General features: G+C 32.6%; 1 protein-coding gene across 6 annotated transcripts in view; it reads left to right on the top strand.

Annotated features, from left to right (window-relative positions):
* The window catches only part of LOC131841816 (DNA translocase FtsK), a 32,037-nt gene that overhangs the window by 13,666 nt on the left and 5,331 nt on the right, over positions 1–13,040 (top strand). For 4 of the 6 annotated variants that reach the window (XR_009357464.1, XM_059190151.1, XM_059190152.1 and 1 more), the window contains one exon: positions 5,820–5,923. Coding sequence is in view for 5 of the 6 variants with exons in the window: in XM_059190151.1 (XP_059046134.1) it covers positions 5,820–5,923 (104 nt within the window). In the remaining variant the exon portion in view is untranslated. Of the gene's footprint in view, positions 1–5,819; positions 5,924–7,566; positions 7,675–13,040 lie in introns of those variants that run through there. The other 2 variants (XM_059190156.1, XM_059190155.1) reach the window with 2 other exon arrangements.

Consider the following 13,040-nt stretch of genomic DNA (forward strand, 5'->3'; position numbering starts at 1 on the left):
TTTCATATTGTTTTTAGAGTGTATAAAGACTTGGTATATAGAAAATCTTTTATTTATACAGATAGATACAAATATAACAAATAAAAAAAGGGTTGTCGTGGTTTACTTTTAACAAAAGGCTTAATATATTTTTTAAATTAATTCATGACAGCAATGGAAAGTAAAAGTTAATAATTAAGCAAAAACTTTCAATTCCTTGGCCGCATTCAGTATCTCGCCACACATAAAGCCAGATTAAAAAAATAAGTTCGCTTGCAATGGCTGAGATGTAGGTATACAGAATACAGTACTACATTGCTCTACATTCATCTATTTACACAACATTGTTAGTCCAAGAAGTCCTTTGTTCTGTGTATTTATAAAACAATGACATACTCATGTCTATGCAATTACTAAAATGAAAGACTACAACAGACTCTGACAATATACCTAATAAATATAATGAATACTTAACAACTGCGAAATTGTTGTCAACTCGCAAAAAGAAAGTATATACCAATTTTTTGTATTTTTTAAGTTGATAATTGTATTTTAATATTCTTTTTAGTATTTTTCATAAGTAATTATAAACATATGAACTCGTTCGTGGCTTTAAGAAAATGGTACCACAATATTATCGTATGATAATATTACATAATGGTACTAACCATAGCTTATGACTTGCGTACTACAAAATAAACTAAACTAAACTGATGACTCCAATCAATATGCCATTTAGAATAAATATTTTTAGCAGTCTTATTTGTGACCAAAGTGACAATAATAAGTAATTTAAAAAACAAAATTACTATAATGTGTTATCAACATTCATAGATATTTGTTAGAACCATATTATCATTTAAAGTAATGCCTACCTTCTTGTGTATTGAATGAAGTAATAATTTCATTCATGAATTCGCTATGTGACTATGTGAGGGAGATATTAAGTAAAATAATGTTAACCAAATATTGCTACTCCTACATACTCGTACCTGATGTTATATGTCATCAACATATTTATGAAAAAGATTAATATGTAGCAAATTCTAAACTCATTGCTTGGACAACCAAGAAAATATTTTTCTTTTATCTCTTAGTGAGCCGCCCACAATTCGTATGCGTTGATTTTTTTTTCATTAAAATAAACTCCCATATAGTAATATGGGGCTTTAATTAAGTAGTAACTAAAGTTTCTAATAAATTAAAGAATTTTTAAAATGATTATATTTTTTGAAAATATTAATTTATAATATCAGTTTTGGCTAAACGGTACTTTTGGTAAAAAGTTGAGAAAATATGAATGTAAATGTTTCTTACTGGCATGAATTTTTACTATTCTGGGAAATGAAATGGTAAAGGCAGGAGTTCAAAGTAATTATAAATAATTATAAAGTTAATTCAATACATGTCTCGATACCTCTGACTTTAGAAAAAAACGTATCAAATGAATAAATAAAATCTGCAAGTAAACAATCAGATCTCACACACCACTCTCTTACTAGAAGCGTATTTCTTTCCCACGGATTTTCTGTCTTAAGCGAATGTAGTTATCGTTTTTATATGAGTTTTTGAACGTCTTTAGAAATTCATTTAGTAAGAATAGAGAAAGCTAGGGAAAGTAGGTGATAATACTAATTCGAACAGATTTAAGAACTGATCCAGTTGAATTCATATGAGTTAAATATCAAGATTATCACGGTTGAATGGTAAATATGCCAACTGTACGAAAAACCTCTTACAGGTACTTGATTTTCGACCTTGATTCGAGAATATCAACGCAAAATTATTCGAGAATTCGACCAACTAAAATTTATGAATAAATTTTTCATGTCGTGCATCGATATATGTACAAGATTGACGAGTCAAATAGTGTGCAGGTTATTTTTGTTTTCTACTTTTTCGTGCGAGGCAAAATGATTTAGGATTGGAAATCCTACTGAAAAAATATATGGATAAACAGAATAAGAGCAAACAAAGAGTGAATAGTATGATTCCCCTAATATATATTAAACATAGTAAAAATATACTACAATGAACCTTACTTTGTTTGAATTAAATTGTATTAGGTATCTGTTGAATTACGAATCCTTATAAAGTAATATATAAAATAGAGTGTAGACTGTAATATTAGGAAAGAAAATAATGAATGGAAAAAGAAGCAGAAATACGATTTCGACCTGGAAGGACGTCTTCCACTCTCCGAACACCCCAAAGTAAACAATGTAACACCAAACTTACGAGTACTCATCTTTGCTCAGGAACGTCCCGATGTGTAGTACAGTTTAGTGGCCACGTGCTCAAGAGTGTATATTTTTTATAAAAACAATTATATTGTAATAATTTGACCAATAATTTTCTGGTTATATATAGTTAATAATAATACGGAGCGTCCTTTTTATTCCAGTTCTTATTTTATTTTAGAAATTTAAGTGGCCACGTGTTTTTATTTGTGGCCTTTTTATTTCCAGTAAGGCGGTAATAAAAACCTGCTTAGACTAAGGAGGTTCAGAATACGGAACGTTATCTAAGATAATATACTTAATTATGTCATCAAAATCTGATAGTAATATCACAGATAAAATAATATTACATAATATCTATGACTTGATTTATTATCTCATAGCATATTTTTTAGTTTATATAAAAAGAAATGTTGAATGGAATATTCTCCATGTGCAGAGGAAAATGGAATATAATGTTGAGCTCGTCATCATCAAACTGAAGTCTGTGGGAATTTTTTGCGCGCCTTACAAGAGTACTGAAAAGTTCCTTGTCGGGTCCAATAAAAACATATAATCAACCCTTCATCCTTTACACTTTTGGCGTGCTCAGATGGTCTCAAACCGAACTCGAAGCCCTGGATCGGAAAGTCCGCACAACTATGACCCTCCATAGAATGAAATCGTCAGTCACCCGAAATCGTCAGTCATGAGGCTGTACATCCCGCGGAAGGCTGGTGGTCGAGGCTTGTTAAGCGTTAAGACCATGCACAACCGCGAGATTGACAGCCTCAGGACATATTTTCTGGAGAAAAGAGACGAGGGTTTGCATAGAGAGGTCATAGAATGTGACAAAGGATTCACCCCTCTTTCTCTGGCTAAAGAGGACTGGCGAAAACCCGAAGTCCTGGGTACCTCTCAGCGGGAGGCCGTATGGAAAGAGAAGGAGTTGCACGGAAGCTTCTTCAAAGCCCTTCACGGGCCGTACGTCAACACGAAGACCTCCGTGCACTGGCTACAGTTCGGTGATCTCTTCGGAGAGACCGAGGGTTTTGTCTGTGCAATACAGGATCAGATGGTTAAGACGAACAATTACCGAAAGTACATTCTGAAGGATGGCACTGAGGACATCTGTCGGGCATGTCGCCATCCCGGAGAGTCACTCAGACATGTGCTTTCGGGTTGTTCAGCTCTTGCCAACACTGAGTACTTGCACAGACACAACCAGGTAGCCAAAATACTCCATCAAGAACTAGCTCTGAAGTACGGCCTTGCGAATGAGAGGTTGCCGTACTATAAGTACGAGCCCCAGCCGGTCCTCGAAAGCGACAGTGTCAAGCTCTACCGGGACCGATCCATCATCACGGACAGGACCGTGAGGATATCGTGGTGATGGATCGGGCATTTTCACGTTTTTGGTGGACATCACAATGCCGCATGACGAGAACCTCGTTAAAGCCGAAACTGAGAAAAAGAGAAAATATTTCGACCTGGCTCACGAGGTGACCGAAATGTGGGGGATGATGTCCACCGAAATCATTCCAATCGTTATGTCGGTGAACGGTCTTATCCCAACCAGTCTGGAACAACATCTCAGACGGTTGGGATTCCGGGGCGGCTCACTCCCGGGAAAGATGCAGAAAGCGGTGCTGTTAGATTCTGCCCGCATTGTACGCCGGTTTCTCTCCCTGGGGCCCTGAACCCCGGCCGACTGTGTTTCTGCCGGGGGTATGTTGCCATCTCCTCTCCTTAAGAGGGGAGATGAGATTATTTGGAAAAAAAAAAATAATCTTTATTTAATTCAGAAGGATCGTTACAATATTATTTATACAATAGGTACAACACGTATTATTACCAGTTAGATCGATATCTGAAACTATCTAGATATTCTACCTATAGATGTAAATTATACCCACTTAATGAGTTACCCTTAAAGATTCCGAAACATATTTAAAATTTTCTTTTTATGTTTTATTAGTTTGTTATTAATAAATTTTATAATTATAACTTATATGTACTTATATATTTCTAGCATGTAACAACGTAATAAACTAATATTAATTATAATACTAACAATAAGGTACCTACTTATCCTTGAATTAATTAATCGTAAAATGTGTTAATAAAAAAATTATTCACTCTTAGTCTAGGCTAGGCTTTATATATTGATGATTTCTAAAATAATATATATATTGATTTAGTAGGCATTAGTATTAGTAGTAGGTTACTAATGCAAAAACCAATAATAAAATCAACATAATTGAGAATTAAAACAAATAGAAACGATATATTATGAGACACTTGTTGTAAAAATAAAAATATACAGTCACTCGGCGCTCAGAACACACATATAAGAAAAGCTGAACCCTAAAACAAAAATAACCGGTTGGTCATACATTTACACAGCCAAGATATGAATCATGGTATAATTAATGGTCTAGAATGTATGCACGTACTGCAGACAAATCAGCAATGCGTGAAATTGCATATAGGATGTCTAATAGCATGACAACTTAATTAAAGTAATTACTACTTCTGTATCTATCGTACACTTAATTTTTACTTTTCTTTAACAATGATGTAGTAAAAGTGGCTGCTTCCTCAGCTTGGTCTGAGATAAGAGATAGCCTATGTTTATCCGAATATATTGTCAAGACAAATTTATTAAGATTTATTCAGCCGTTTACTGAAAAGTGAACAACAGACAGTCGTCTGACTGTCTGTTGTAATATTTTTCTGTATATCTATGTGTCTACATAGATATACAGAAAAATATTACCTTATATCAATATAAATATGCAAATGCTATCAAATAATAACTAGAAAATAATTTATAACGCTCATAGCACCATTAAATTACAAAGTGAGTACAATTTTTGTAAATACCGAAATTGACGTATTTAGAAAAGTACGTAGACCAGTTATATAAATTAAGACAAATATTTGCATTGTGTGGGAATAGAAACAACGAGCATCGGACGTATAAGGCAGCGTACTAAACCTATAGACCCATGTCAATAATTCAAAAGTATATCTACATACGGGTTTATCGTAACTGCGAGTTGTACATACTAATATGTAGATACCTACATTGAGTGTTCGAATAAATATTTTATCCGAATGATTATTTAAATCGCCTCCACATTGTATTTACATTGCCTTTGTGTTGTCACTTATGGTCGTGTCATAGGTTAAATCGAACTTTCTAATGTTATTTAACAATAGAATCACAAACGTTCCAATGGCATACCACATGCCTTTATCGATAAAATCGATACAGGAAACAAATATTTCATTTACTACATTTCCAACCTTGATTGTTACATAAAATGCAAAATTTAATATAACTTTAAGTTGGTTTAAGAACTGTCAAACAATCTTAATTGTATAAAGGGATGTAGTGATTATCATTTTTTTTCCGACTACTCTAATGCTGTTGGCCGCAGTTGGCCTTTACAGCTTTATCGGACGACAGGGGGCGAGTGCAGATGGCACTCCAAACCTGCGGAGAAATTATGGCTGAAGGTCAACTTTATTCTAAGGGCATCACTAGGAGTTCGAACCTCGGCTCAGACTGTCGTAATTTCGATCTCCGTTTGAATTTTGAATTTATTGTCACAGCATCGACTTCAGCAACCCGGCCACGGACAAGCCGGCTAACCTCGCCAACTCGGCAGTTCTGCGCATGTTAGAGGAAGAAGAACGCAATCGCAGAGGATATCCCAGTAAGTTACTATTCCACATTTTTTAAAATTTTTAAACGAAGACGATATTTTTTTTAAATAAAACAAAATAAATATTTGATTGTGTAATACATCATATTATCTTACCTGTAATTCTACCTACCTATTAATGCGTGATATTAAACAACACTTTATACTACCTTAATTTACCAATAATCACATTGTTATTCTTAAATTAATTAATTTAAATAATTTAATACTACCTATTAATGTGTGAAGTTATAGTAAATTTAATATTGTATAATATAATTTGACAATCCTATAGTATATCAAAGTAAAGTGGTAGTGCGTATAAATGACAGGCGGAGGCTTTGGTTCTTCAGCATTATTATAAACTGCTTACTAACGCCACTAAAATATTGCACTGCTTCGCCAGAGTTAGACCCAAGTCAAGTGCAGGCGATATTGGACACCTTGGTTCATGCTGACCACCGATTTGACAGCTACTGGCCGCCTGACCATTCGAAGATGAGATCAGCTCGCAGTTGGGACGGCCAGCTCAACGCAACAGGCAATGTTTATTCAGAGTTATTGAAGGCCACTAAAGGTACCAGCGAAGCCTGGTAGAGAATATTAGAGCGCTTTATGTGTACTGTTGTCATTCGTAACATGCTCATGAACATAATTATTAGCAAAATAACAATGTACGTATCGCAGATTACGCAAATCGAAACACTAAAAGGGCGTTTTTATTCAAGTGAATATTTCAAACATAAAAATAGGCTGTATCGACATTTACATACATATAATATTTAATATATTTGTACAAGCTACGCACGTTTTTGTCACTTTATCTCTATATCTTTCGAAGGTCCCTGAGTTATATCTTGAAACTCAGTGAAAAGATCTCTTCTATTGACTAAAGTAGATCCCTCAAAGGGACGAGTGGACAACGCGTCCGGAACTTAGAATATAGATAGTTCGTGTCTTCAAACATGGGTTTGACATTTTATCACAGTAAAGCTTAACTCTAGTCAATCTATTAGAGCCTTTATTTGTCTTACATTGCACTTGTAATTAACGTTGTTGGCTGTACTTATAACATTTAATCTGTAGTAGTAACCGAAACATTTAGATGAGTTATTTGCTGTTCTTCGATATAGATAAAAAATAGTAGATACCTATATTAAATAATGATACCTCTGGTTTCTCAGGGGTTTCTAAGCTACGGTAATCTTACGTTAATAAATGAGCTGTAAGGATGTTTGTCCCCATAGTGTTTAAAAAACTATATTACTATTAAGTACAAATATAATAATTTTTCATCAACAAACCAATGTTAATGAATATTCACAACCGTATTGGTGCTACCTGTATATATTACGCCGGCCAGTCAGTTTGGTATATACAGGGTTTGATTTCGAGTACTCTTTCTATATATTTATGCTTGTTTCTCTCCATTACCTCTTACAAAATTCGTAGACTAAAAGGAGTCACGACAAATTACATACTACGTCGCCACTCGAATAGGTTAATGAATGAATATGTTTATTTTTGCTTAGGGTTTAATGGCCGATGTTTTAAATTTGTTCGGGAAAAGTCTTGCCTGATCTTTCCTTAGTCGAAGCAAGATCCCGCCCACCGATGACAGAGATTGTTCATTAGTGGAAAGAATTTGGCAAGAACTGGAACTTGTCTTACAAAATGTGCCTGTATCTTGTATTGTTATACGTAGTTCACCACCGACACCGAAGGAATACAAACGAACGACATGCCTGAAACTGTGTTTGTTGGTAATGTGTTCGTTAAATCATTTGTGCTAATTAATGTGATTAACGCAACGTGCGCATTAAAATAGAACTTTATTAAAATTACTCAAGTCTGCTATTACAAAAACCATTCGTAAGATTAATGTTAGATAGGTAAATTACCTGAATTCAATAGAAAAAGATATTTTTTTTTGTTGGTGATTGTTTTCATGTAATAACAATCAATTAATATTTTACTACATAGGTTACCATAATAAGATGATACTAGCATACTATGGCGTAAAAGTGTATTGATAGAATTTTATTTCGATTATATTTTTCTTACACTATTACGACGACGTAGGTAGTAGGACGTGCTTTGTTCTCCAGTTGTACTATTAATAATATTCTATCTGATTATACTATCTTATATATGATATAAACATTATACAAATATAATAATTGTATATCTAATTTCTGAATCGAATCGCAGTAAATAAGGTACTTGAATGTTGGTTCTTGAGAATATACAAGTGGGTACTCGTATAATTTATTAATTGATATAATGTTGTAACATTTAATTACTGATTTACATAATTTTATATTAGTAGGGACTTGAAATCAAATAATATTCATACAAAGTCATTTCTACTTATGCCGAAATGCAGGTAAGTGGAGGGTTTAATTACATTTATGAGCAATCATTACATATCACTATGTAATTATGTGAAAATTCATTCAAAACATTTTTTTTATTTTGCATAAAACAAAACTTCCAGTGAAGTCTGTTGGCATACTAATTCATGTCGGTACCTCTACATATATTTACCTACATACTTTCAATCGACTGGTAAAAGGTAGAGGTAGAGATGGTAAAGGTAGATTAATCAATTCTATAAATTTTTTAGTGTTACATTATATTATATCTATCAGAAATTGCAATTGCACACATAGATTGTTGTTGTTGGTTCCATAAATATGTCTCACGGTTTTTTGTAGAAAATAAGTTTTGACCTTCTCTTTTGAATTACTCTTGTGAATTTTACGCCACTTAGAAAACAAATTGGCTGAAAGTAGCTTACAATTTTTATTGCATTTTCACTTGATTCCGGCCTTGATCTGTAGGTGTCTCTCAAAAATAACAAAAACGGTTCACGTTTGACGTAACCTGGAACTATTTCTGATGAGTCCGCAGCCGACGCTCGTTTACACGCTGTGAATCAATGATTAAAATTAGACTCGTCGAAAAGATGCAAATGACAAATGAGTGTATTTTGATATTTTTACTCATATTTTCCTTTTTTTTTCTTAAAGTAAAAGCATTCAGAAGATGTCATTTGTTACTGTTGCTTTTGACATTGAAGTCATGGTACAGAAATTTCATGAGTCATCAGCAAGTATGGGTAATTAACAATATTTTTTAATTAAATTACAAATATTTTTTTCTTAGTTTTGCTTGCCTCGCTGTTGTTGTACAAGCAATGAAAGACGCAACCACAGAAATAAATTGTAACTAATTAAAGTGCTATGTCCTATAATATATTTATATGTATTTGTGATTTGCAATTTATGTAGGTATGTCAAAAGCCTATGTGATATAATGAGATTGTGTGGCGAATACCATGGGTAATCCCAGCGTGACTACAAAACTATGCGTGAAAGATGTGGTTATAATATTATAATCAAAACCCTTGATATTTGCCCTCGTGTGCCAAGTTTTATTATTACCTGGTTTTGAAAATACACCTACTCTAGGTAGAGTTTGGTAACAGATCATGTAGCTACTTGAATTATTTTTAATAGGTTCTTGGTACGATTTATTTTTTTATATTATCGAACTATTGTACCCACAATGTGTTTAAGATCCATGGTCTATTTTTTCTACTAAGCGTATTATTATATATAATTTGATAGGTATGTGTATTTTTATTGAAAGTACAATATTTCGATAATAATAAAAAATAAATTGTACTAAGTACCTATTAAAAAACATTTCAAGTAGCTACAGCTACAAACTCAACAGAATTTCATCTAGGTAGTTGTATTGTTCTATAATATTAATTTTTACTTATCATATTTTTTGTGTTCTTCATTTGATTCTCAATAATTTACTATTGTGAAGCGATATTTATTTTCCTTTACCGAACCTAAGGTCTTCTTCCATTAAATTATTTACGTAAATTGCTTTCCGATCTTACTTTGATACGAATTTCAATTTACTGTTCATATCTTGAATTCTTATTCGTTTCATTTTTAGAGCATCATGGCCTAGTGGATGTGAGCCCCATTTGTATGGAAAGAACTTGAGACCTGAGTTCACATTATTATATTAATAATATCCCTAACATTACGATTTATCCTACCAGCTATTAATAATGGATACTAGGTATTTAGGCTAGACATCACCTCATAGCATTGACAGGTGACAAGGCAAATTCAACTGGAACCCACTTCGTGTGAGGTGTGATAATCTCTCCCGATCTTTCAACGTGCAGAATAATTTGCTAGAGAGAGACGGGCTGTGGTGTCCTAAAAATGTGGGATCTCCAAATATAATATGCGGTAGATATTTGTGCACCTACACACCTGGCCAGCAAGCCAAGTAGTCAAACGTTGTCCTGTCCGGCAGTCGGTTGGCGGGGCTTGATCATCGTCCAAATTAATCGTCTTGTTCGTGAGTCTCAATTTATTTTCATACTCTGTTTATATCCATTTAAAATAAGTAATTAAGATTGCGTTCTAAATACGTGACATGACAATATGGTCGTAGACTAGATCAGTGATTTTCAACTTTGTGAGGAGAACTAAGAAATGCCATTATTTCTAAATGCTAGTCAACCTACGCTTATTTATACGAAAGTAAGTTTATTTGACATTTACAAATTTTGAAGTTACAAAACAATTCGCAAGAAAAATCGATGGCTCATTTTAGAATAATCAACAAATATATGTACTTGCCTACTTATCATGAAATGTTTTGACATGATAACGAAAGTTTATGTTAACTTGAATATAACTGTGGCCCGTGTGCTCAATGTCTCTTTTATTAATTTATAATTAGTCCTGTAATGAATTAAGATTCATTCAACGTGGGAGTACATATATCTACGCTTGACTGATAACTGAAGTATCCAATACTTATATAGCTAATTAAATTTGTTACCTACTTACATTATTAAATTATTAATGTCTAATAAACTCTGATGAAATAAATTTTAGTGATTAATATGGGCATCACAGATTATACCTATGTCTTTACATTTATATAAGTCACTTCTATGAAAGTGTTTTATATATATATATATCATACTTACTAGGATACTCAGCTATACAGGGATAATTGTTATCGTATTGTCACTCGTAATGTTTAATTATAACATGAATGAAACGTCTGAATGCGCCGAAATATTTATATTATTATAAGGATAAGAAATTAAATATTAAATATTCGTAAGGTTAATTTGAGAGAGAAGGTTATCAGAATGCCCATATTATTGTTACCCCCTAAAAGTTTTCGATAATAATTTTACAGAAGATACTCTAAGTATTTATTTTTGCTATATAATCTATGACATTGAAGTCGAATACTTCATCGCCTTCAATGTCATATATAATTTGTTAGTTGTTTACAATAATTTGAATATATTTGTAACTTTGTTGCCAGCATATAACTATTTCAAATATACGTTGACAACAGTCCGCAATCCGAAATTATTACTTATGAGGTCGACTATACCTATTTACACAGGAGTTACAAATGAACAAAATTTTAATTGCATACCTTGCTTTCTGAAATCAACTATAACTAGAGTCTAGATGTAACATACATAAGTCCTGACGAGGCATTACGCCTTGTTCGCTTATTATAGCTGTATTAATAGTAAAATGCTATTCTTTACAACTATTTCGTAATTTGCTAATAGTAGTGAATATCTATAAAAATAACTCTGCTCTTCATAATAATATGTACCTACAACTAAAAACAACAAGGCATGGCAAACAAACAGATGCTCCACCTAGTGGTAAGTGGTAACCATCGTCAATATACGTGAAGAACGCCACCGACATCATGTCATCATCATCATTCTGGAGGACTAAGATGTTATGAGTGTATTCATTACATGAATATAATGCATGGATGAATCTAAGATGTCATGGTTGTTTCTTCTCGTGCTTCTTGTAATGAGACTGCACTCCGAATAAGAGTAAAAATATGACTATTCAAAAGTGCTTATATTAAGTTAATTTGAATAAAGATTTTTATGATTCTGCATCCAGATTTTTATCTAGATTTTTACTGCCGAAACAGTTGACACAAAAAAGGTGTTTCAGTATTTAGGTGTGTGTTCTCTATCCGCAAGTGCTTACTTAGACGAAGTTAACCACTCAGACGACTTTTTACTAAATCTAACTCTAGTAAAACTGTATTAAAATTTGAATATTTTGCCATATGTCTGACGTACATTTTCTTAGATTGTCTCATAAATATATGTAGGTATGTATTCACACATTATGTTGACACTTATACATATCATTTTTGTCACAATACCACGAGTATATACATATATCAAGTATTTATAGAATAAATTTACATAGATAATAAGTGCCTAGTATAAAGATCAATATTTTAATATAACAATGACGACCTCAATAGTACACCGCCTTACTTGCGATGGTCGCGGGTTCTCACACGGTACAAACATTTGTATTTGATTACGATTGCAGGTATCGTGTGTTTACAAGACTGTTTAAAATGATGTCTATTGTTTATAATGTATATATATATTTATTAAAAATAAAAATGCATTTAAGTGACCACGGCTAGTGCAACCTAGTCGAAACGTCGAGAGAGGTAAATACCTTTTTATCAGGTATTTAATTTACTCACAGTACAAAATACGCTATTAAGCAAATCTTGTATTATACAATGGATAATCTAAGTACTACTACCTATGGACCTAGATATATACCTAGATAGCACTGTGTGAATAGTCGTGAGCTTTTATTATTATCATGAGTCAACATAACATAGATACTTTTATGAGATATTTAAACCATATTTTTTCAATTTGTTAGTGGCAACTGTTGGTCAAAACCGATGACTGAAACTATTTATAAGTATAAAATTAAATTACAGTTAAAAAATAGTTTTAAATTCTTGACATAAGAATATACCTATAGCTAATACTGTGATTGCAATTTATTAACAATCTAGTGACCTACTTACGTGCGTACAATAACGCTTCATATTACAGACAATAGAATAGCTAAATTTATAATATACAATAATATACATATTAACGAAATTATAAAATTAAATAATATACGTACTAACATGTTTTATATTTCACAACTCTATAATAATAGGTAACAATAGCAGTGTCGTAAATTAAGGTTATTAGCAACGGAGG

This window comes from Achroia grisella, unplaced genomic scaffold (genome assembly GCF_030625045.1).
Source record: "Achroia grisella isolate CSIRO2021 unplaced genomic scaffold, CSIRO_AGI_Agris_v1 utg1920, whole genome shotgun sequence".
In the NCBI taxonomy this organism is placed as follows: domain Eukaryota; kingdom Metazoa; phylum Arthropoda; class Insecta; order Lepidoptera; family Pyralidae; genus Achroia; species Achroia grisella.